The sequence below is a fragment of the Acomys minous genome (assembly GCF_964271855.1).
Source record: "Acomys minous genome assembly, chromosome: 5".
NCBI classification, from domain to species: Eukaryota; Metazoa; Chordata; class Mammalia; order Rodentia; family Muridae; genus Acomys; species Acomys minous.
The window spans coordinates 94,121,197-94,147,323 of record NC_140494.1 but is presented as its reverse complement, the minus strand read 5'-3'; the positions used below and the strand labels follow the sequence as shown (position 1 = coordinate 94,147,323).

At 48.4% G+C, this 26,127-nt stretch overlaps 1 protein-coding gene and 1 long non-coding RNA gene across 5 annotated transcripts in view; one reads left to right on the top strand and one right to left on the bottom strand.

Annotated features, from left to right (window-relative positions):
* Positions 1-22,577, bottom strand: part of LOC311597313 — a 27,083-nt gene extending 4,506 nt beyond the window's left edge. Inside the window, exons 1-4 of the long non-coding RNA XR_014779183.1 lie at positions 22,457-22,577; positions 19,407-19,495; positions 4,567-4,809; positions 2,872-3,030 (exon numbers count right to left, since the gene is read on the bottom strand). This is a non-coding gene — a long non-coding RNA (uncharacterized lncRNA). The remainder of the gene's footprint in view (positions 1-2,871; positions 3,031-4,566; positions 4,810-19,406; positions 19,496-22,456) is intronic.
* The window catches only part of KCNJ5 (potassium inwardly rectifying channel subfamily J member 5), a 27,976-nt gene continuing 2,394 nt past the window's right edge, over positions 546-26,127 (top strand). The window contains exons 1-3 of one of the 4 annotated variants that reach the window (XM_084781563.1): positions 1,753-2,005; positions 18,171-18,245; positions 22,242-23,180. In XM_084781563.1, coding sequence (XP_084637689.1) covers positions 22,244-23,180 — 937 coding nt within the window. In that variant the 5' untranslated portion in view covers positions 1,753-2,005; positions 18,171-18,245; positions 22,242-22,243. Of the gene's footprint in view, positions 627-1,752; positions 2,006-5,836; positions 5,883-18,170; positions 18,246-22,241; positions 23,181-26,127 lie in introns of those variants that run through there. The other 3 variants (XM_084781564.1, XM_084781562.1, XM_084781565.1) reach the window with 3 other exon arrangements.

Here is a 26,127-nt window from a genome sequence, read left to right as displayed (position 1 = left end):
TTCTCCTTGTTGCTGAATAAAGCAGCTTCCTTGTCATAGTCACTGTTCACATGATAGTTAATTCTCCCAAACACCAGAGCCAGGGTACACAAGTGATCAGGCTGTGTATTATGAAAGACAAGCATAGCACACTGTTTGCTTTAGGGGCAAAGGTAGCTTATGCTAAGCCTGGCATTGGAATGCTGACCCTCAAAGACTGGGTGACAGATAGAGAGAAAGACTAGAGTTGGCACCACTGAGTTAGATAGGCTCCCTGAAGGCACCAGCAGACAGTCACTTGCTGGCTCTTCCAGCAGCTCCCCCAGACAGCAGCCTGCCCCGCCCCCCTCCGCTGTGCAGTAGCTTTCCTGTCTTTCCCACAATTCACAGGAACTGAAGAATAATTGTCCCTGTTCAAGGCTGGGAGGAGTCCACAAAAAAGGTGGAGTGGCAATTTCCGCCTGCAAGAAGAAGGATCTAGGCTGAGGTAGAGACTAAGAACGGACTTGCAGGAGGATGTTCAGGCCCCCAGAGCAGCAGCTAACGTGGTCTCTCTACCCACGGAGAAGGTCTGCAGAAGATGCAATGCAAGCAGGACGCCTGACTAGATGCAGAGAGATCGGATACGGAATACGAAGGCCTGGAAGGTCGGTGCTTTGGGAGCTCGATGTGCCACTAATGCCCTCATTGTACAGTTTTCCATTTAGCACACGTATCCGTACAACAATGTACATAGAGCTTTGTTTCAGAAATGAAGTTATATTTTAATATTTTACATAAAGAACTTTGGAAAGAGAAGAAGAGAGAAGAAAGGGCCACCTTCCTTACCTGGAGGTGGCTCAGGACTCGCTTGTCTTTCAGTGAAAGGCATATCTATTCCAATGTATAGCCATGCCCTCTTAACTACAGGCTACTCAGGAGAAGGGGACCTAAGCAGAACACCCCAACAAAAGACCCACTTTCCTTCTCTCTTCTCTACACTTTCACCTCCAGCCAGCGGTTCAGACCTTCAGAATCCAGGACCAGACCCATCAGCGTGGGATATAGCTTAAGGTGCCACCAGGATTGTGACTCCCGTTTTCCGGGCCAATATCCCCACCTGCTGCATTGGGTCTCTGGAAAGGCACAGAAGTTCTGTGAACAGCCGAGAGTGACAACACAGTCCCTGAAAGGCTTTGAGCTTGCATTTTCTGCCACAAGTTTCTCCTGCCTGCTCCTCCGCACCCTCTAAACACAGGCACAGGGGCGCTCACACACACACACACACACACACACACACACACACACACACACACACACACACACACGCACATACGCGCGTACACGCGCGAGTGTTCCCACATATACACAGGAGGCTCTCGCACACTCGCACCTTCCCTAGCAGGTCTCTGACACTAGCATCGCATCGGAGTGGCCAGAGGCACGGGAGCATCACCAAAGAGGTCCAGGAGGAAGGTAGTGAACCAAAGGAGAAGAGAAAACAGTGGCAAGAGAGGAGGGCGGAGGCTGCCGGCTTTCTCCGCCTGGCGTCCAGTATCCGACTCCTGAGACCCTGGATACCAGCAGCCCATACCCATCTCCACCATCTACCCCATTGTGCTCGCATTTCCCCCATCGCTGCCTTTCCCTGTAGTTCTCCTTTGCACGTGGCCCTTTAAATCGCATTCTATTCAGAGATTCAATTGTAGGGGGACAGAGGGAGGAGAACCCGAGGGACGGGAGGGGATGGGGCGGAGAAGAGAGGAGGGCGGAGTGGAGAGGGGCAGCAGAGAGCCTCCCGCAGCTCAGCTCTCTCCAGATAGAAGAAGGGCGAGGCACACCGGTGAAGGGGCGGGAGGTTTGGACGCCTTTGCCCGCCTTTCCCTGCAAGACCTGCGACACCAGAGTGGCTCAGGGCGGCTGGCAGTACATCGGCAATGCTTGAGGCTAGGGATTCCCCTGGAGAACCCTGAGAGCCACCTGCAAAGCCTTGGAAGGATCTCCCGAAGTTAGCCCCAGGGGTTCAGAGAAGCTCTCTACTCTACAAGTAAGTTAACAGCTTCCCCCAACCCCGGTCCCTCCCCCAGCCCAGCGACTCCCCAAACCGGACAGCCCTGGGGGTCCTCTGGTCCTGAAAGGAGGCTTTTCCCTACTGGAGCCAGACAGGTTGCGACAGGATGGAAACAAGATGCAGCGGTCCAAAGTTCAGCAAACTGAAGCTGGCCTTAGCTGCCAGCCGCCCCTAGATGAGGAGTCCAGCCTTGCCGCCTAGGTCTGTAAACGCCCCTGCTCTTGGCGCCAGACCCGGATACCTGGGCGCCTGAAACCTTCTATCTTTGGCTTGCTAGGCCAGGCCAAGGGAGGAGATAGAACCTCGCTCCCGGAGGCAGCTCATCCTTCAAGTGGAGACAAAAATGGCCGAGTTGGGCGACCCCCTGAACCTTAGACTCTCCACCTCAGCTGCTTTCTGATGGAGCTAAGAACGTGCTGTTGTGGTGCCAGGCCTCTTCTCTGCGCTGGTCACTACCTATGTACTTTCCTTCTTTTTAAAACATCTTTGCAATTACTCAGAAGAAAGGTTAGAGATAAATGCTGGAAGAGGGTGAATACAGTGTTATAGTTTTTTTTTCCTTGCTAGTGTCTCCCAGGAGGTCTCTGTAGCCCCTGATTGTGTGAGGGCCTCCCTCATATGCAAGCGCAGGCCACTGGGGGTGGGGGTGGGGGAGGAGAGGGGACGCGCTTCTGTCCTGGGGTTGTGGAGCAGGCTCCATTCAGCTCTGGCTCCTTAAAATTCCATGGGATACACCCCCAAAAAGAAGTGGAGGCTCTGCCCAGCATCCACACCAAGAGCTGGGGAACCTTTCAAACACCAGGTGATCAGTTGCGGGGGGCGGGGGGGAACCGCATGCTTACCAAGAACTCTGCTTCTTCTCAGTTAAACAGAGACCAGCCCAGAGAGGGTGAGTAACTTGCTTGCAGTACACAGGAGATTCTCAGTATCCAACTCCAAATTGTACCCTCTTCTTTAACATAAGCAAGCTGCCCGGCTCACAGAGCGCGTTCTCACATGGACTAGTAGGGAAACGAACAGAAGGGCAGCTAATGCTTATGGTCCCAAGGTGCTGAGTTGGGGCAGGGTTCTGTGACTTAACCTGGGTGGGTGCAAGATCCTGTGAGGTGGAGCCTGCTCTGCCTGCTTTCTAGAGGGTATGGAAGCAAAAGGAACTCGGGGACCAAAGGGTGGCTCTAACCCTCTCAGTCCTCGCCCTCTGGCTTCAAATCCAGGACTTTCCTATTACCAAACACTAGGCCTGTAAGGAGTTCCAGCGTCCTGGGGTCTATGACTTTGCTTAGGTACAGTCTCTCCCACGTGCTTAGTTGTTTGTTTTGAGAGATGGGGGTCTCACTATGCAGCCCTGGCTGGCCTGCAACTCACTAGGGAGACCAGGCTGCCCTGACAGAGATTGGCCCCACCTCTGCTTCTAGAGTGTTGGGATTAGGGCCATGAGCTATACCATGTCTGGTTTAGGTGCATGCAATCTGGAATCCCATCCCAGGGTTTCCCTGGCTCTGGCAGGTGAGCAGAGCAGAGAGATGTCGTGGGCTTTAGAAAAAGACTGAATTGGGCTGTGACATCAAAGGCTTGGCATCATAGACTATGGAACAGCATGCACATATACTGGTCTTCTAGGGGAAAGCTCAGCTTCCTGTGAGAGTCCTAGGGGACGTGGTGTACTTGGGAGTATGGCAGTATCAGTACCCCATTGGAAGAGGTACTATCACAGAGATAATGTTATCCTCTAACAACACCCAGCCACCTTCCCCAGACTTACTACTTAGCTTTCCAACAAAAAAAAAAGGGGGCTACCATTCTGGTGCAGCTTCCCCAACTGCTGGCCACTCAGAAGCAGCATTTCTTAGGAGCATGTCCTCTTTAAGTATAAAATGAGTGCGTTCTATGCTCCATCTAGCAAGCAGGTCAGTTGTGGGAGGAGAGAAGGCAGGAGGGAGGGCAGGAGATGGATGGGGTTGGTCATCTCCTCTGCCCAGAGCTGTCCCAGAGCAGAGATACCTACTCTGTATAAAGTCAGATCTCAGCAGGACTCCCCAATATAGAGTCCCCTGAGGCTGCCTCCCACATCCTGGCCATGGAGAACACCTCTCATAGTGGGTCCAATGGACACATCAATGTGTCCCTGGGACTGTATCCCATTGGCCAGCCTTGCTCACTCTGATGCATGATGCTTGGGCTACAAGGTCCCTCTGGGGCCCTTGCAAGTGTGGGACTGGGTTTCTGGTCCATGAATTCAACTGAGCATTTTAAGGCTTCTGTGGTCATTTGTGATGAAGTTCGTTACACAGCAGGGTGCCACGTCTCTGATTCCTACTCCTAAAAACGGTGAGATTCTGAAAGCCTTTTGGGGCCAAGCCACTGGAGGGTGTGCCGATGTTCATATACCTGAAAACCCCATGCACTGCAGAACGCTATTTAGAATCAGCTCAGCATCCAGCTGATCAACCAGGAATAAATCATTTGGGGGAGCTATTTGAATGTAATCATTTGGGCAGGGTTGTTTTCCATCTAGGAGAATGTTAACTAAAGCCTACCTGAGTTTTCCAAGGCAGTGCTGATCAGATTTTTAGGCTGGGGGTGGAGGACGATGGAAAGATATTGAGTTGAGGCAGGAATCTAGGAGTGGCTCAGTGTAGCCATTTTTAGATGGAGCTTTTCTCTGTGTGTGAAACGGTCACTGAGAGGCAGCGCTTCTGAGGGGCCCATCATCAACTGACTCCTAAGACACTCACCAGCCATACAGGAATCTTCCCTTCTTTTTTCTTTCTTTTCTTTCCCTGTAGAGACGGGAGAGTGAGAGTTCAGATACAAAGAATTACAGGGAGAAATTTGAATAAAATTACCTGAATGTGGGTTTTTTTTCCCCCAAAACAACTTAGGAAGTGGATTTCTTTAAAATTATTTTAAAAGCCAGAACAGTGAACACAAAGGGAGGGACTGGTGGCTGTCCTGGATGTCTAGTTCCTCCTACCTTGACTTTCTGATAAGGGCGCTATTCTTGTCAACAGAGCCCAGGGTGACATCAACCTTTGCCAAGAGCTGTGTTAAAGCTAAATGTCAGAACCAAACCTTTAACGCTGGACCCTGGAGATCCTGGCTAGAGCTTACATGTTAACTTCTACTGTCAGCCAGCCAGGACCAGAGCAGACTGGGGGCGGGGGGGGGGGGGGCGCGGGGCAAAGGTCAAGCATAATCCAACCACTTAGGAGGTAGCAACAGCACTTCCTGGTCACCAAGGACAAACCCACAGGCTGGCCAGAGAGTCTGGAAGAGATGATAAAGAGGAAGCAGAGGGTTTGGGATTGTCAGGCACCTCCTCGTGGCCCTGACTTGGCTGTTTGAGCTGGGAATGCTGCCTGCCTCTCAGCTTCTCTCACGGTCCAGGCTCCCAGTCTCAGAACTAGGGAGACCCTAGTGCAATCACCTTTCCTTGTTTCTTCTGCTCAGAAGAAAAGGGGGGTGGGGAGCAAGAACCAAGAGGACTCAGATGCCATATGGGGCTGAGCCTGTGGGCTAGGAGTCTATCCCTCATCCCTGTTGACACCAGTTCTGGCCACTAAGAATTTGATACTTGACGTGGTGCGAAGTGGAGCAGGAGAGGGAGCTGCTTACGGTACTGCCTCTGCCCTAAGAAGGTCCCTGTCACTAGTGCATCAGAAGCCACAAGTGTCCGGGTCCCTAGGACCCTTACATAGAAAGGCACCCAGCTCACTTTCATAGCTGCGCAGAAACCCCACTGAACACCAGCCCTCCCTGTCCTAGTCAGGTGGGCTCCATCCCATGAACTAAACAGCCGGCTTATATCCCTTGAATCGACAAGTGAAGCTCCTGGCCTGTGCAAGCACTTGAGGTAAAAGATGGACTTGTTTTACACATCTTGCCTGCTCTCCCCTGCCAGGGGGTACAACTCACAGCGTAGTTGGCAAGTGACAGCCTCAACTAAGGGACACAGGGAAGGCTTCTATAAGGCCTGGCAGAAATAGATTGGGGGTGGGGGGGTGCAGGTGGAGCGGCTTGCAGAGGAATCAGTACAGGTACCCGCAGGACAGTAAACGAACAAGATGACAGAGCAAAGGCTAAGAATTAGAGCCTGGGGCCCGACATGGGTCCCCGGATGGTGCTGGGGAGCCTGGCTTTACCTCATCTATGGCTTTCCCTCCACTTCTGATAAACACACACTAACACCATTTTATTTCCCCTTCCCTTCCTTCTCTCTCTTCCTCCCTCTCTTCCTTCCTCCTTCCCTCACCCTGAATCTTTCCTCCTGTCCATCTGGCTATTGATCACACCTGCCCTTCAGAGCCTTCATACCTCAGTGTACACACACACACACACACACACACACACACACACACACACACTTTTTTTTTTTAACTACATCCATCATTCTCTCATTTCTTTTATTTAACATTTTTTTCTTTTTGATCATTGTAGACTTGTGTGCAGTGTAAGCGGTAACCACCAGGGAACTCTACTATATTTTCACCAGCTTTCTCTCAACAGTAACATATTGCAAAAGTGGCCAAAGGGTTGCCAATAAACCTATTCTTCCATACATATGGGCATCTTGTATGTTTTCCCATTATTACCACACAGGTACCCAATCTCCCTGCCTCTCCTCAACCCTGGCAGCTCGAGTCTACCCTCTATTTCAATCATTTTTTTCTTTTGTAATATCAAGAATAATACAAACAAGATGATAATTTTGGGATTGGCTGTTTCCACTCAATACAATTATCTGGAGATTTGGATTCCTCTGTCTATATTTATCTGTGTATGCATCTCTGTGTGTTTGTATGTATATATGTATGTATATGTGTATAAGCTGCTGTTGAGGGTTCATTATATAGAAATATTACAGTTTGTTTAACCATCCACCAATTAAAAGGCACCTGAGTTGGTTATAGCTCAGAACTATTATTAACCTTGCTTCTATTAATATTGATGACCTGGTCTTATGTGAACATAAGTTTTTAATTTCTCAACAATACATGTCCAGAAATGCAATTTCTAGGTCATATAGTAGTGATATGTTTAGCGAATTTTTGTAAAAAGTCAAAGAGATGCATAGACAGTAGCTAAGAACTCACGTTGCTCTTTGGATGGAATAGAATTTAGTTTCCAGCACCCATATCTGGTAGCTCACAACCACCTACAACTCATGTGTGCGCACGCGCGCGCGCGCGCGCGCGCACACACACACACACACACACACAGAGAGAGAGAGAGAGAGAGAGAGAGAGAGAGAGAGAGAGAGAGAAATAACAAAATAAGTCCTTTTTAAAAAGCCGAACTGTCTACCATGGTGGCTCTACTGTTGTACATTTATACCCACAGTGATGAGTGGCCCAACTTCTCTGCGTCCTCACCAACATTTGCTGTCACCTCTGTGTTTTAGCCTTTCTGACAGATGCATACGATAGCTTGTGGTGGTTTCCTTGCAGTTTTCCCGTGGATAATGAGCTAGCACCTTCCAGTGTGTTCCTTTGCTCTCTGCTTATTCCATGCAGTGTCTTCGGCCTGTTTTCTAGTTGGATCGGTCTCTCTTGTCTCTGCTCAGTCTGGGGAGTTCTTTACGTAGCGTGTGTATTAGTCCTTTGCCAAATATACACTGCAAACGTTTATCCTGCTCTGTAATCTGTCCTCTCAGCTCCTTAAGAAAGTCTTTCTCCAAAGCAGATGCTTTGCGTTCACATGAACGTTGTTGGTTTTGTGTTTTGTGGATTGCGCTTTTGATGTCAAGGTTAAGAACTCTGCCCACCTGCCCAAGATTCTGAAACATTTTGCACATGTTCTTTTCTACACTTCCACCTAGGATCCACTTTGAGGGTTTGTTTGTTTGTTTGCTTGTTTGCTTGCTTTAGTAAAGCCAGAGAGACTTTGGCTTATTCATTCCTCCCACGGAACTCACACCGCCTTTTCTCCGTTTGTTGAGAAGTTTGTCTTTTCTCCATTGAATTTCTTTTGCACTTTTGTTGAAACTAAGTTGAGCCAAGAATGTTGAGCACCTTTGTGAAGGTCTGTTTTGGGTGTGGGGGGGTTCTATTCCTTTAATCTATGTGTGTCTCCTTCTAACAGCACATTCTTTCTCCACTGCAGCTGTGCAGTAAGTCTGAAAGTGGGTAGACTGGTCCCTGCTGTTTTATTTATTCTTGTTTTCTTTTTCAAAGTTATTTTATGTATGCTAAACTGTTTGTCTCTCTAACAGATCTTAGCTATATGTATAAGAAAGCATTTAGGGTGGTCTTCCTGCCGGCTTGTGGAAAGTCTATACCTTTTTCATATTTGTTCTCTTAAGTCCAAGGACTTGGTGTGCCTGCCATTCATGCCTTCCACCATTTTGTAGTCACTGGCAGTTCTTTTTCCCTCTGCCTGAAGCTAAGTGTCTGGCCCTGAGAATCACTTCCCGGGAAGTAGGTCAGACAGCATCTGTCTTGATGTGGCATGGAAAAGACACCGCACACTTTTCATCCCACGCCCCACACTTTTCATCTTCACACAAACATTTGTCTATTCACCTCATCTGCTCTCTTGTCATGGTCCTCTGTGCACTTCTGTGTGGTACTCTCTAATCATCCCTGGCAAACTGGCCCCAGCCCAGGAAATCTGTCCCCCAGGCCTTAGGGAGGAAACAAGTGGTTTTCCATTTTGACTTAATTATTAATCCTTTTTATTATTTAATGCAGAATTCATACTGTGCAGGATTACAATGAAGAGATGTATTAGAATTACACTATTTGCTTCCATAGAGATGGCAGGCTTAAAAAGAAAAAAAAAATGTTAGACAGATACAACTGTGGGGAAAATGTAAAATGAATTAATTTGATTTTCATGCCCTTTTATTCATGATTTTTCATGCATCTTCTGCAGGGGATTGGGAGGGTGCCTGTGGACTGTGCAAGCACACCACAGCCAAGTGCCAAAGTGAATGGAGGCTGCTTTCCACCTCCCTTAGCCGCTCTCCACAGTGAGCCATAAAATACTCCACTTTAAGGAAACAGGTGATTGCTCCACAGGTGTACTCAAATAGGTTTTTAACTCATTCTTTCTTTGTCCTTGTATTTACCTGAAGAACTGGAGTTCTTAGCTGTCTCTCTCTCCTCTAGTCAGTGCAGACAAGAAGGCTGTCTCCCTAGAAAGCTTACAAACACTATCTAGTCTCCTCTCTGCTTTTTTAAAAAATCTTAATCACAAACTCTGAGTAATTTTGTTTCTTTAACGAGGAGATAGCCAGGGGGATTAGTCCAGAGCATTCTAATTAAGCTCTGGTTTCCCTCCTGACTCCAGCAGCTGATGCAGGAGGCTTTATGACTTCCTTAGACAGGCAGTGGGGAATCCTGTAAGGACGCTGTCTGAGTCAGCAGCCAGTCACCACGTTCACCTGGGCAGCACGAGGCCCTGAGGCCCCACGCTTCCCTTCTGGTGCTCCTGTGGAGCCACCTGGGCCTTTTGTTGAGCAGCTAGACGTCAGGGCCACCTGTGAGGCTTGCTGTGCAATCACTCAATGTCCCTATCGCACCCTCAGTGTTTCTGATGACAGCTTCCCAGACATGAGGGGCAGAAGCTGTGCTCTCTCGGGCACCTCCACTCTGCAACTCTAAAACAGGGCCAATGTCATCAGAATCTCATGAACCAGTGAAAGAGCTGTGGAAGAACACGCTAGAACTGCAGAAGCCATTGCTAGCCCATGATCATATGTCTGTGCAGTATTGTGTCCCACTGCACCTGCCCTTAACCCAAGCCAACTCAAGTGAAAGGGGCGAAGGATGTTACATGGAAATTTGGCAGGATAGGATTTTCTTCAGCATGATTCCCATGGGCACTTTCCATTTTTTTTTTTAATAGGGAAAGACAGTAGAGGTGAGGACCTATTGGATAGAACGTGTAGCCTGGGGAGGCAGGATTATAATTCAGAACCCAGATCGCTAGATTCTGATGGGCAAGTAGAGTCTTGGGGCCCTGTGGACTCTGGAGTCAAGCCAGGGTCAGCTCAGTGCTGGGCTCCTCCTCTTCTTGCTATGTGGCCTTGGACAAGTTCCCTGCCTGCCCTCAATCCCAGTCTCCGTCTGTACAATGGGTACATAGTATTTACTACACAATGTTGTCAAGTTAAAATAGCTAAAGCCCCCAGCTCAGAGTTGTCAGTGTGCTTGCCTGTGCACACACACACACACACACACACACACACACACACACACACACACACATCACTTCCCGAGCTTTTCTGCCAAGAAGGCAGTACAACCTGCTGCAAGAGATACACTGAACACATGCTTAAAATAAAGCTAGAAGAGTCTGATGCCATGGGGACCACAGCACAGACACCTGTTTCTAAAGATGTTGCGCTGGCCTTGGTATATGAGTCCCCACAAAGCACAGATGACTGTCTGCAGCAACTTCTGTCTTCCGCCTTTCTCCTCAGCTTGACCCAACAGTAATTTGACTTGTGCTGAAAAGCCATTTTCAGGATTCTCCTCTGAGGAGCAGAGGCAGCTAGGACGCAGGCCAGGGGAATGTCCTGAGCAGAAGAGACAGCTCCCCGGGGACTGGGTCTGAGCAAGGCTGATAGCGAGGAGCCATCACCCAGGCTCCCGGTCACAACTCCCCTTTGTGGAGCCCATCTCAGCCCGCGGCCCAGCAACCTTAGAGCACTGTGCAGATACGGGCCTGCCTGCAGTGATGATGTGTCCCTCCTCACACCATCTATTTGTAGAGTCATGTTGTCCCTGGCTCTACACTCCACTGAGTGCCCCCTTGCCCTGCCCCTGGAGCACGGCCTATGCTTGGCACTCCACACTACAGCCCACAGGCGGTCTTATCACTATGGCTATTGGCAAGCCTCTGTCCAGGGCCTTCAGCTGAGAGCAGAGGTAAAAGAATCACACATTCCCCAAGCCCTGTGAGGCCCCCCCGAGAAACCGCAACAGCCTCGGCCTTGGTATAAGCGCTGGCACCTACACTCAGCTCCACTTACGTACCACAGCACCACAGTCCTGCTCTGCCACTATGACTGATTGCTGGAGACCAGCAACCATTGTTCATCTGAGACAGAAGGTAGCGCAGAGGTCGCCAGCTCTACTCTCTCTTGTCCTTACAGCTTCCCTGAAGGACTTGTGTTCGCAGTCAGAACTCTCTTCCCGTTGAGAAGCTCCATTAGTGAAATGCAGGACCATGGCCCGTTGCATGCAGCTCTCTGTAGCCCTCTAGAAGGGGTGCTGGATGGTGATAAAAAAAAAAAGGTACACCCTTGGGGATGCAGGGTGCCCTAGCAAGCCATAGGCATGAGGAGGGCCTGGGAGGACAAGGCTATAGGGAGGAGACAGCGCCTGCGTGACCTTGCTAGCTTGGGGAGTGTGCCTACATTGAAGTCCTTGTCTTCTTCTGCCCTGAAGACTGAATGCCAGTGCTTGTGGCTTTAATGTGATGACAAAAGCTTTGAATATATGTGGCATTAGCTGGACCCTTCGTACATAACTCAAAGTCCCGTGCCCCTCTTCCTGAGAGGAGCCTCCCCTCCTACTCAGTAGCCCAGAAACGGTAACTCAGAGATGAGAGATCGGCCCGCCCCACAGATACCTTTTCTTTACCTTGAACCGTGTTTTCCAAAGCCGAATTCATTAGCATCACATAAAATGGAGTTTTGCCTTCAGGTTTTGTTTGTTTGTTCATTTGTTATTTGAATATTGAGATTCATTATGTAGCCTAGCCTGGTGAGGAGCTTGCTGTGTAGGCGGGTCTGCCCTCACATCACGATCTTCCCGGGTCAGCCACCCCAGTGCTGGGATTACAGCCACATGCCGCCATGCCCAGCTTCATCAACTCTTCCCATTCCCCTATTTTCTAGGAAAAGAAAGCAGTGGATCCACAGTGTGGGCTCCACACTGTGCTCTGGTTACAGTTCTCCCAGAAGTGCACATGTACCGATGGGGCTTGCTGTGGTCCCCACCGTGCCTTCTTATGTCCCACAAGCTCAGACCAATTTTGTTTACATTTACCATCTGTTAGGATAATTGCTTTTCCTAGACTGAAGAGAATGAAGTATTTCAAGTCTTTATAAAAATTGTCCAATGCAAACCGTGTTTAGAGGCATATACTTGCAATCCCAACATTCCAGGAGTGGAGACAGGAAGGATCAGCATCCTTGGCATGAGGCCAGCCTGGGACAGTAAGACCTCATATCAAAAAAAAAAAAAAAAAAAAAAAGAAAGAAAGAAAGTGAAAAGAGGTGTGAGAAAACATTACATCTGAATTAAAATAGGAGAAAGGCTGCTATCTGCAGAAGGCCGATAAGTAGCTATGCAGTGTCCACCCAGAGAGAGCTCACTGCAGCGGTTACTCACTGGCTTCTCATATCTGCCTTTGTAGGTGGCCGAGTTCAGCTCCTGTTGCGGGTTCTGTTTGCTGCCAGCACGCACTGTGCAGTCAGCAGAGTATTCAGGAAGAGTGAAGTGTTTGCCTTGGCTCCTGGCAGAAGCAGCCCCCCTCAGATGAAGAATAACCCGGGGAGGGGTGGATGTTAAGGATGGAAACCAGTGGCTGGTACCTACATTCTTTCTTCTTCGTAAGGTCTGCTGTCTAAACAGACACTTGTCAGAGGGGGAGGAGGGCAGGGTTAGTGATTCTGCCAGAAGAGTCGATGCTCCATAGACCATAGGAGCTCTCAATCTCCTAGGAACAATAAGGGATATTTGGGCACAGGGGATGCTGACCTGTGTCTCATAGGGTACCAGGAGGGACCTGGGAGGACAGAGTATGAAGACACCCCCAGAGAGAGCAGAGAAGCAGCCATGCTGCTGATGGCCTGGGAAACACAGCAGTCAATCTTAATTTAATTGGCTTCCTGGCACGGATCAGGTGTCTGTCAGTCTGACTGCAAGCTGGGTCAGGTTTCTTGAAGCCACAGAAGCTTGCGGCAACTTGTTCGAACTCTGAGCGTAGATGGGGAGCAGCTTGCACTCAGAGCACATGTGACATCAAGAGGAGCCTGGCCCTGCTGCTCAGACACTGGAGCCTTAAACAAGCTCCTAAATGTCTGTGCTTTTGTGATTTGCAAAATTGAGCTATTAAAAGGGACTTCATAGATGTGTATGAGGTGATACCCAGCACAGAGGCTGGCTTGGCACTGGATACCTGAGCCATTATTCCTGCTTGGGCCACCAGGCTCACGCCAAGGTTTTGCTGCGCTGTTCCCCTGTGTAGGCAGACACCCTCTGCACCATCGCTCTGCCCACCTTCCTTCATCTACTCAGCCAGACCCAGTTAAGAACTGTGCCTTGAATTTCATATCACTTTCTATAGAGCCGACCTGTTGGCCTTTGAGTTCTCTGCCATGGCGTGAGCTCATTGAAAGCAGGGCATAGTCTTGCCTACTAAAAACCCCTGAAACCAGAGCTGGTTGCCCTGTTCACTCAGGGTGGGGGCAGCCCTACCACTCAGGAAGGTTCTGAGGGCCATGGGCAGTGATGTACCTGGGGGACCTTGGGGAAAATGTAAATTCAAGGGACCCCAGTCAGAACCTGTATTTCAACAATAGCTCCTCCGTAAACGGAAGGCACAACAAAGCAGGCATGGTGAGCTTCTAGGTTCCTCTACCAATGGCCCAGCAAAACACAAGTGTTCAGTGGGAATGCCTTACACAATTAGCTCTGTCTGAATAAAGCTGTGTTTCTCGTTCCCTTGAGCTTTCGCACTAGGTGCCTTATGTACTATGATCCACACTGACCTAGGTATACTGACCAGGAATTCAAGAATAGACCCCACCTAAGTTGATAGACCACCGTAGCTACAATATGATAAGGTTCTCAGCTGATTCCCTGTTGGGTTTTTAAAGACTCGTTTCTGCTGATCTTTGCGCCGTTAAGCCTCAGAGTGCTCTAAAAGGGGTTTCACTTTAAGAATGATCATTTTGAGAAGCTGGGAAATCAAGCTAGGGAAAAGCCAACTTTTCAGTGTGGTTTGCACACAGGCTTTTGGGAGGAGGGGAGAATAGACTGGCTCTTCCTTGAGGAAGAGACCACAAGGTGCTTGGGCCTTGTCCATTATTGAATCACATCAGCCCACACCCACCCAGAACCCCGAGCCCTGCTGTTCCCTCTGTTCCAGAGACACTGCTCTGAGCTACCTTCCCAGCAAGGCTTTCTTGGCCCCACTGCATAAGCCCCCCACCCCTTTCTCCCCAAAGCATCTCTACTCTCTACACTTTGCTCCTAGTAAGGGGCAGCATCCCAGGGGGAGGAAGCTGAGCAAGCTGTAACAGGCTGCTGCGCAGGCTCCTCAAAGGGACTACTCACAGCCTCCACCACAGCTCTGCCTGGGGTAGACCAGCAGAAAGGAAGGATTCTACGAGAGTTCTCCAGAAACTGTGTCATGGGGAGATCAGGCGAGGGGTTCCTAAGTATGGTGAAGAAAGTAGAGGAATCCGAATCTACAAACAGAGTTTACTTGCTAGCACAGCCCTGGGTTTGTGGTGGGGGAGGGGAGGGCATAATGCACCCTTGGTGAGATTTTGAAGCTTCTGTTTTACCCTATTGTAAGACAAAGACAAAAATCTCCCTTGCAATGGAGGAGACAGAGCCATGGGCTCTTGAGGCTCTCACCCTTGGCTGTAGGACCCATTGGCTCACCTTCCTTGACTAGTAGAACACTCACTGTCTGTGGACTGAGGAGATCTGGTCCTCGGTTGAGCATCCAGCTCGGCACTGTTTCCATTTCGGCCACAGCTGATGGCTACAGACCTAATGTCTCAAAACAGCATCCACTTAGCATCAGAGGTGTAGCGACAGTGTGGTCATGACCCTGCTCAGTTCTCACAGGGAACCTGAGCTCCTCTTCCTTCCCTGTCCCTCAGGATGGGATGCGAGGCCCTGTAGTCCTTGCAGGTCTGTGGCTGCCTTGCCAGCCATCATTTGTCTGTTCCCAGAGGCAGCCACTTTACTTGCTGTGTAGACCCCTTCCATCATTAAAGAAAAGAAGAAACCTACTGGCTCCTGCTTTAGGAAAGTCAAATCGCTCAGAGTGTGGCTGTAATTAGACCACGTTGATATCACCTTCGAATTGTACCGAACATGGGAGCAGGGGCCCCAAGTCCTAGGATTTCAAGGCGTGTACATGGGAATGGGAATTGTAGGGGGCATCTTAGAATTCTGCCTGGTTAAATGTGCCTTCTCTGTGCAGGACACAGAGACCATTTATATTGCCTTTAGCTAATCAGGCATTATTTGAGAGGATCAAGGCAGCCCAGGTGGCCAGGCACCAACCAGCCTGGAGCGATTTAACAATGCAGTGCAGGGGTTATGGGGGAGTTGGGGGCTTCCTTTTGCGGATCCTTAGTCTTGTTAATGAAGGAGTTTAAAAACAGACTCATAAGGAAGCCATTTTATTAGAGTTTGGAAGAAAACTATAGGCCACACAAACTGAAAAAAGAGATACATAAGAGGAAGCGAGAGAGCCATGTCACTAAGTCAGGGTTCAAGAAAGTAGGCGTGCTCACTCAGCAATTGCGACTGGGAGGGGCTCTTGGTCAAAGCAAGAGGAGCTCTAGGGTGCCCAAAGGGTCAGGGAATGTACACTTAGGATTTTGGCTGGTATCAACCCCCAACCCCAGAAAAAAAGACATGAGCCGGGCATGGTGTCGCACTTCTTAAGTCCAAGGATCCAGGACACAGAGACAGCTAGAACTCTGAGTTTGAAGCCAGCCTAGCTACAAAGCAAGCAAGTTCTAGGACAGCCAGGGTGGTTATACAGAGAAACTCTGTCTCAAAAGCAAACAAACAAACAAACAAAATAGAGAGAGAGAAGGAGAGAGGGAGAGAGGGAGAGAGGTGATATAGATGATTACTTTTCTCCTCCGGTAGCATGTAAAGAACCTTCCAGCAACATGAATGCTAGTCAGTAAGACTGCAGCTTCTAATTGCTCGGGTTCTTCATGTTTGACTTAAGTGAGGCTTGTCTTCAGCGATAGACCTTACCATCAAGTTATGGAATGTAACCAATCACCTGTGATGTTTTGGAGGGGAAATCTATGGGACCCCTTTGGCCAGTGACTCAACATTAACTTTTTTCCTTTTTTTTTTTTTTTTTTTCCTATTTTCAGACAGGGTCTCTCTACATAGCCCTGGCTGTAGTGGATTCACTGTGTAGAGCAGGCTGTCTTAGAACTCACAGAAATCTGCTTGCCACTGTCTTTGTCGCCACCACACCCAGCTTCAACATCAACTCTTTTTTTTTTTTTTTTTTTTTTTTTGGCTTTTTGAAACAGGGTTTCTCTGTGTAGCCTTGGCTGTTCTGGACTCATTTTGTGGGCCAGGCTGGCCCTGAACTCACAGCAATCCACCCGTCTCTGCCTCCTGAATGCTGGGATTAAAGGTGTGTGCCACCACGCGTGCGGCACTCAACATGAACTCTTAAAGGAGAAGATAATAGTATGTAACGTTCTAATATTTCCTGCAGATCTGGAAAGAGATTACTTTTTTAACTAGAAGGACGTTGTGGTCCATCAATAGGCCCCAGTAAAGCTCGGAAACATCCACCCTTTCATCTGATATTTTAAAGCTTAAATTGGAGCAAAGCTGATGCATCCCTTACCAAAGTCAACGGTCTCCAATGCTGTCAAACCCTATCTAAATACCTAGCACACTCATCAGATTCAATATCCATATATTTACCCAGATATCTCAATATGGACGTCCTCCTCTGTACTTCCTCCATCACATGTCCCAAACATCAAGGCATGCAAATAGTAACCCATCAGGGGGAAAAAAATCCAGGAAAACGATTATGATTCCTATTTTCATAGTTGGGAAACTAAGTCTAAAATAAGATTCCCAGTCCAGTGCTCTTTCCAGAAAGCCCTACCAAGTCTAAGTATTGCTCTTAATAGACTGCTACACAGAGATTTTTAGCATCCTGGACCACAGAGCTTGTCGCACTGTGCTGGGTATCTGGGAGACCCTTTGCACCAAGGTCTATTTAATGAATGTCAGTTGCACTGGTGCAGCATCTCAAATACAACTCCTTTGATCTGGCCTCTTTTGAGTCTCGCCACTTGTGCTTTATATCAAAGTGACTGCCCCTTGTGCTGGACTTGAAGCTTGGCGGAGACTTTCATCGTGTTCTAGTAATCCTTCCACCCACAGGCACAGGGGCAGCCGGAGAGAAGAGCAGGAACAGGGTGACCAAGTGGAATAGGATCCACTCAGGTTGGCTTTTTAAAGGGAGCAGCTATGATACTCAGCATGCCTCTAGCTGGCCTGTGCCTTTGTTGCCGCCTCTGCTACACGCAGCTCTGTACTCACTGTGGGCTCAAAGAAACAGGGCTAAGATGCAAAGAACCAGCAGGCTGGGCCTGTGTTTGCCTTCTTCGCTGCTCTATGACTAGCTCCCAGTTCAAGGCTTGACTATAGTAGGTAATGGATATATAATTAACTGAATTGATTCTAGAACCAGATTTTAAGTCTACTTATATTGTTCCTGAAAATAGGCTTCTTTCTTTCTTTCTTTCTTTCTTTCTTTCTTTCTTTCTTTCTTTCTTCCTTTCCTTTTTTTTTTTCTTTTTTGTTGTTTTTGTTTGATTAGTTGGGTTTTGGTTTTTTAAAGACAGGTTTTATGTGTGTGTATAGCCTTGGTTGTCTTGGACTCTGTTTGTATACTAAGCTGGCCTCAAACTCACAGAGATCTGCCTGCTTCTGCCTCCTTGAGCGCTGGGATTCCAGGCATGCTCCATCATGGCCAACAATGAGGCTGCTCTTAACTTTTAAAGAAATCTGTATAACGATGGTTCCATGATCAAGCAGCTTAATGCCCACACTGCAAACACCACTGAGAATTCGGGTCCTTGAATTTTAGATGTTTCTTCCCTCTATGTGCTTAAGATTTGGGATAATTGAGCATTACATTACATTTAAATTCAAGGAAGGAGAGATTATAAATATATACAGTCACATAGGTTAACCACAGAGACACAGTCTGAAGAAAATGTTCCATGAGGTAATTTGGCAAAGCTCGTTGGTATAGATTAGGATGGTGTATTACTACATGACATTATCTTAGGGGACCAGCGTTGTATATATAGCCTGCTGTTGATCATAGCACTATTGTGTGGCAAGGGACTGCATTTTACTTATATTTGTATCCTTTTTAGGGTTCCTTGTAACAGCCCCAGGCAAGGAGGGAAGAAAATAGTGACTGAGATATACAGCATAGTAAACAGAGGCAGGTACAGACTAAACTGTTTTTCGATGGCCCACAGAACAAGTCTGTGCCCATTGAGCTCAAATCCAAGTCCTACCCTTAGTAGCTGTGATCAAACACCAGAGAGGAGGCAACTTAAAGGAGGAAACATTTGCTTGGGCTCAGAGCCTGAAGGTGTAGCCCACTACCACAGAGAAGGCATGGCTACACGAACAGCTGGGAGTAGCGGCAGCAACACCTGGCTCACATCTGGGCAGATCAAGGAATTAGAGAAAGGGAGGAAGTTCCAGGACCCAGTTTGCTTTCTCCTTCTCCAGCCCATGGGTGCTGCTGTCCATAATCGGGGTGGAGGAGCTTTTCTCTCTTCAGGCTTACCTCTATGAAAACACCTTCACAGATAAGCCCAAAATCATGTCTCATGAATGACCTACAGGGCTCTTAACCAACCAAGATGACTATATGACGTAGTCACGGCACTCTGGGTGCCACAGGGAGTCTTTTAAGCATATGCATGTCTCTTAAATCAGAAATATGCAGCCTTCTCCTAGAGCAAAACTCTCTTAGACCCGGGCAGAGGTGTCCTAGAAAATACCAGCTTGCTTCTAACACATCACAGGACCCTCTCTTATCAGAAGGCATGACATGCATTTAAAAATAGGAAGGAAACAGTGCAGAAAATCAGCAGAGCTAAGGGCAGGATGCACTTTCCCAAGTGCCCAGGCCATGAGTCATTTGCACGGCCCTCCCTTACCCATTCCCAGCATATGGGGCTGGGAGAGTGCACTACAACACTTCAATTAGAACCCAGTGCAGTCTACTCCAGCTGGGTCGCCAGGAGCACAGGGGCTTCTGGTCATCAGAACACTGCACCAGCTCCAAGAATCTCTGGTCAGATTTCTGGTACAAAGACCCACCCAGGGGGCAAAACAAAATCCTGTATAGCACTCTGTAAAGATGGTCCAAACATTTTCCTTCTTTCTTCATTCGTTTTTGTATCTGTCACATTTGAGAGCGGGGAGCAGGTGGCTGCATGCAGAGTGGGAAATGGCCAATGGATGTCTGAGACAAATGGCCCTTAGAATGAGTGGCTCTTCAATATGACATTTTAAAGGTTACCTCGAAATTGCTGTAGCCAAAGGAAAAGATGTGCCAGAGTCATAAGGTTTCTCAAGATGGTCAAAATTACCTCGGTTGGTCGAGGGGACAGTTGGCTCCATGGACTATGTCACTGATATTTCGCCCTTTTCTTCACTCATGTCTATAGTCTTGTGTTCTCTGCCAGAAGAATTCAGATAGGATTTAGAGAATATAGTGAGAAAAGAGAGTTTACTAGATAGTAACATGGGACACCCTCAAGAGGTGAGAATGAACGATGACCAAAAAGAATACTGTGCCAATTTACATTTTAGACAGACCACACTATTTCTAGTGGCTCTGAAATAGACAGCTATTCTGGCTTCATATATTTTGCTTTGCTAAAATACTCTTAAGCAAAATCAACTTGTGGGAGGAAAGGGGTCCCTTGGCTTATAACTCCCAGGTCATCTTCCATCATTGAGGGAAATCAGGGCAGGAACTTGAAGTAAAACAATACTGGTTGCTAGCTCACATTCTGGCTTGCTCCCTGTTTACCTAGATTTCTTATACATCTCAGACCCACATGCCTAGGGATAGTGCTGCCCACAGTGGGCTACGCCCTCCAGTATCCATCATCAGCCAAGACAATCTCTCACAGACATGGCCAAAAGCCAATCTGATGTAGGCAATCTCTCAAATGAGACTCTGCCCTCAGGTGGCTCTAGAATGTGTCAAGTCGACAGCCAAACATAAGGACAATGGCTTTCCCAAGTGATTGATTGATGGGCTAATTTTGACTGACTCTTACAGGAGCGGGCATTGATAAGTGTAGAATGCATACTGCTAGACCCGGAACCAGTTTTAAATAAAGTTAATGTTTAAATGAATGTTCTCAGGGAATTCAGGATGTCCCACTGAAGAATCAGATTTGACTCGGGTCCCTTTCCTCTGACTAATAACTAGAGTATTAATAACTAGCGCTCTTGCCCTGGGTTTCACAAAACACTAAATACAAAGAGGGGTCCAGCCCTCAAGCCACCAAACCTGCTAATTCAGCTACTTAACAGTTAATAGAACACTCACCAGGATGGTCCCCAGGAGGTCCACAAAGTTCCCAAACTAGTGTTAGGGAACGTCACACAAGGAAGTTTGTGGGATCGCAAGACTATAGAGATGAGTAAGGACAGGATCAAAATACCAAGGCTACCCCCAATTGGACTCCAAAGAAAGACATACCAAAGCACAGGTGGAATAGTGTGTGCTTGGATTCAAGTCCGCAAGAGAATAATTTTACCTGACAGAGTCACAGAGCCGTCAAAGCACTTTGTTTCTCAGTCAGTTCAACAAAGAAAATGAAGACCTGGGAAAATTATACACCTGGGAAAGGGTACTCTTGCAAAACCCAGGAAAGATGGTTTATGAAGAATTCTCTACAGTGTCCTATGCCAGTATCATAGCACAAAGAAAATGCTGGATGCAGCAGTCCATTAGCCAAAGCCTGAGCCATAGAACACCACGTGTCTTTATGGTTGAGCCTCTGGGCTAGAGCAAGACAAAATCAGATTCCAAACCTAAATTGGCCACACGTTGCTTCAAGCATCATCTCCTCAACTGAAAAATAGGCAGGTTAGCTCAGCATGTAGCATACCCCAACCACCCCCGCACCACAGCCTCACCAGGAGGACACGTGTTTGAGGTCAGCCTGGGCTACATAGTAACTCCCAACCAACCTGAGACTCTATCTCAAAAAAAAAAAAAATGGGGAGGGGGGTAAGCAAACAAAAACGTTAACAGCAATAAAGGAAAAAATGGACAAATTATAACCATCTAGTCACTTGTGGTAGGATTAACCAAGCAAACAGACTGTATGTCTTAGCCCAACTCCTGCCCCTGAGTAAGCTGTTCTCAGTAATGGGAGCGTTCACAGTCTTTCCTGTCTTCATCAGAGTCTTGAAGCATTTTAAGTGGGCTTGAGCGGAGTGTCAGAAAGGCAAAAAGATGGACTATTCCAAGCCTCCATGTGTCTCTTTGATGTGTGTGTGCCCTCTAAAAGCAGTCCTTTTGCAAGCCTCGGGGTATGGACATCCCATCCATCTCAATTTCTCAGGACTAACTAGATCAGATTTTTCAAGGGTGCATCTACACAGCGGTTTGTCATTTTAATAAGTGCTCAGACGGCCAGGCTCCCCACTCAGACAGCAGGAGCGACCATGCAGGGAAGCAGACATGTGCTGCCTTTTCCTTTCTGTCAGCTGCTAAAAGAAGGGGGGACAGGGCTTTAAAGGACAGCACAGGCTTGGGGCCGGGTGAGGAGGAATGTAACATCAACCTCCATACATTCATAAGGTCCCCTCTCCTGCTTTCGTGGTCGTCCTTCCATTCCTCACACAGCAGCTCTTCTGAACCATAGTGTGTGTCAGGTGATCTATCCTGGGTGCTTGGAATGTAGCAAGGAACAAACAGACACAAAATCCTGCACTCTAGGACCTCATATCCTAACAAAATATCAGAAATCCACGTGAGCGAATGGAGAAATCTCTCAATGGTTAAGAGCACTTGTTGTTTTTGCAGAGGACCTGGGTTCAATTCCTAGCACCCATATGGCAGCTCACAACTGACTGTAACTCCATTCCCAGGAGATCTGATGTCTTTTCTGGTTCCATAGGCACCAGACATGTGCAGGGTATACATACATACATATGCAGTCAAAACATGTATAGATATTTTTTAAAATAAAAAAAAATTTTTTTTAAAGAAATAAACACTATACACACAGTACATAATGTGGATTGGAATCTTTAACTCCAGCAGGTTATGGTGTTAATTATAAATGACAATCCCACGAGAGCTCCCACAAGGGGGGTAGCCTCCAGTTCCAAGTCTCTACTACTCAGAGCAGAGAACTTGACTAATGACAGTGTCGTTTTAATTCACTGTGTCTCAGCGATGGCCGGTGACTCTAGGAATGCTATGAGCCAAGACATGGAAATAGGAGCCACTCCCCAGGATCACAAGAAGATTCCCAAACAGGCACGGGATTACATCCCCGTTGCCACGGACCGCACTCGCCTGCTGGCAGAAGGCAAGAAGCCACGCCAGCGCTACATGGAGAAGAGCGGCAAGTGCAACGTTCACCACGGCAACGTTCAGGAAACCTACCGCTACCTAAGTGACCTCTTCACCACCCTGGTGGACCTCAAATGGCGATTCAACCTTCTGGTCTTCACCATGGTCTATACCATCACGTGGCTATTCTTTGGCTTCATTTGGTGGCTCATCGCTTATGTCCGAGGCGACCTGGACCACGTGGGTGACCAAGAATGGATTCCTTGTGTTGAAAACCTCAGTGGCTTTGTGTCTGCTTTCCTGTTCTCCATCGAGACGGAAACAACCATTGGGTATGGCTTCAGGGTCATCACTGAGAAGTGCCCAGAAGGGATCATACTCCTTCTGGTACAGGCCATCCTGGGCTCTATCGTTAATGCCTTCATGGTGGGCTGCATGTTTGTAAAGATCAGCCAGCCCAAGAAGAGAGCAGAGACCCTCATGTTTTCCAACAACGCCGTCATCTCTGTGCGGGATGAGAAGCTGTGCCTCATGTTCCGGGTAGGGGACCTCCGGAACTCCCACATCGTGGAGGCCTCCATCCGCGCCAAGCTCATCAAGTCCAGACAGACCAAAGAAGGGGAGTTCATCCCCCTGAACCAGACCGACATTAACGTGGGCTTTGACACTGGTGACGACCGTCTCTTCCTGGTGTCCCCACTCATCATCTCCCATGAGATCAACGAGAAGAGCCCTTTCTGGGAGATGTCTCGTGCTCAGCTGGAACAGGAAGAGTTTGAAGTTGTGGTCATCCTAGAAGGGATGGTAGAAGCAACAGGTAAGACACTCTGCCCTCCTCAGCTACCTGATCCGCTGTGGCTCTAGAAGGTACAAGTTTGCATGAATCCCAGGACAACAATGAGGACACCCTGTTCCATCCCTAATGCGGCCCATGGGGGCATCTACCAAGATAGAGCACTAACGGTAGCTAACGTGGGCTGAACCCACCAATGCCTAGGTACGTCTCTAGACTTTAAACATACATTGCAATAATGGGGGCCCTCTCACACCACCAGAAGAGAGAAAGCGTGGTTAGGTAACAGAAGCTCAGATGTGAGCAAGCACCACCAAGCCAGGAGGACCCCAGAGTCAGCCCTCATTTCCAACAGGCCAAACTGCTCCCTGTCCTCCCTGACAGGCATGGGGGGACTGGAAAACCTGGGCCAAGAGAGGTGGTGTTTTACAGTGAGATTTCATCACTCTGTACCTCAGTGGTACCTAATGCTGTGATCCTTTAATATGGCTTCTCATGTTGTGGTGAACCACCTCCCCCTCGCCAAAAAAAAAAAATAAACCCCATAAAATTATTTTGTTGATACCTCATAATTCATAATTTTGCTACTGTCATGAATTGTAATGTAAATATCTGATATGCAGGACATATAATAGGCAACCTCTGAGGGGGTCACGACCCACAGGTTGAGAATCACTGCTGTACATGTTGTGGGCCTCATAATCAGGAGAGGACACCATTGCTGTCTGTTACTGGGATAAAATATTCTGACCTAAAGCAGCTTGGAGAGGGAAAGATTTATTCATCTTATAGGTCACAGTCCATCATAGAGGGAACTCAGGACAGGAACTCCAGCAGAGAGGAAACTGAAGCAGAAATCATGAAGAAAATCTCCCTACAAGGCTTGCTCTGTCTCACTTTCTCACCTTGCTTTCTTATACAGCACAGGCCCGCCTGCCTAGGGATAGCATCAGCTACGGTGTGCAGGATCCTCCCAATAAGTCTTCACACTCTGCCTTTCCTTTATAAGTCTCCAGCTTTTTCTACACACCCGTACTGGTTCCTAAGATAGAGACTTGTTAAGGTGGCCAAGCGTACCTGTCTGCCCTTAGGAATCTGGTCACTGACTGGGTGACTCAGACAGGAGCTCTCTCTCCAAGCCTTCCCATTTTCCAAGCTAGAGTCAGGCAGGGTGATGGCAAGCCCTAGGGATTGTGCCAAAGGCTGCCTGGCCATCTGCTTGAGGTAGGGGTGGGGGGAGGGGGGGGAGAGCCTGGTCAGGAAGCATATGGTGTCAGCTGGAGGAGCCCCTGGGGCTGAGGACAGTCAGGAAGCAGGAAGCTGATTCGCATGCATGGGGACTCTAGGGTCACTGTGTCCTTGGTAACGGGGTCAGAGTATAACACAGGATCTCTTCTTAGAGAAGGAGGGGTCAGCCAGATACAGTCTCATTGAGCCCTGGCAATGCCTCACTGCCAGCAGCTGTGCCACAGGAGAGTCCCCGCAGACCACCCAGCACAATGAGTAGATGCAGACTCCATTTGCCTGCTCCTCTTCCCACATTGCCCTCTAAGCCCTGGCCTATACTGTCCTGTCCTGACATACCTGTTCTCTGTCTGTGGAACCCTGAGGGAGACTGAGACCACCTACTCACAAATGACATGAGTTTCACTGTCACGCTCATGGGATCCAGCCTTGGCATGAGTCCAGCCCTAGTTTAGTCAGCAAAGCTCTTCCATACCCTTCTGATGTGAGTCTGGGCAAGCTGCTTGACTTCTCTGCAAACGAAGAGAGTCAGTCTCATGTGGCAATGGGAAAACTAAAGGACCAAATGGAGTGCCACAGAGCTGACAGGTGCATTGAAATGTAACCATTGCAAGCAACCAATGTCTCTGGCTACAGGATAGCCAACGCCATTTCCTTGGAAGATGAACAGAAAGAACAATGTGAAGAGTCCCAAGGGACCTCTGCAGGCACTTTTGTGCGAGTCCAGTGCCAGGATCTTTTCAGAGTCTCTGGGAGCATGCAGACACTGGGCCTGGGCCTAGATGGGTTAGCAGCCAGATCAGGTGTTTCTACCTCTCCTGGGCATGAGTACACAATCATAAGGCCTGAATGGTGAAGCCTGGGTGGGGCAGGCATCACCCTGAGAGCAATGAGTGGGCTATAAGACCACCACATAGGAGATGCGTTGGCAGACCTGGGCACAGATGAATGGAAAGCAGCTTTTGGCCTTGCTCTAGTTTGCATGACCCCTCTCCCAAAGAAGGCCTAGGTGAGAACTGGAGAAGGCACAGGTGGGAACTGGAGAGGTCTAAGTGGGAACTAGAGAAGGCCTAGGTGGGAACTGGAGAGGTCTAAGTGGGAACTGGAGAAGGTATAGGAAGAAACTGGAGAAGGCCTAGGTGGGAACTGGAGAGGTCTAAGTGGGAACTGGAGAGATCTAGGTGGGAATTGGAGAAGGCCTAGGTGGGAACTGAAAAAGGCCTATGTGGGAACTGGAGAAGGCTAGGAGGGAACTGGATAGGGCTTACAGTGGGAACTGGAGAGGGCCTAGGTGGGAACTGCAGAGGGCTTAGAGTGGGAACTGGAGAAGGCGCTCCTTCAGAGCCCCAAAACCACAAGCTAGTCTTTCCTTGGGCAAAAGATTACATAAAAATGTGCTTTTCTGTGACCCAAAGCACAAAGACTTCCTCATCCATAAACAAAACTGCCTTCCCTCTCTGGAGAGAGAACAACACCTAAGAATAACACAGTGTGGCAGGGCTGCACAGAGTGGGACGGTGGGGGGGGGGGGGAGGAGGAGGCAGCAATGGGACACTCTTAGATCCAGAAGCCAGGCTGGATGACAGTTTGCTCCCCTTCCTGTGTGTGTGTGCATGCCTGTGTGTGGATACACGCACATGTACGCTAGCATGTATGTGTCCACGCGTGTGCAGGCTTCTGTTTGCATGTCCACCCCGTGTTCTCAATGCCTGCCAGCTTCCCTCTG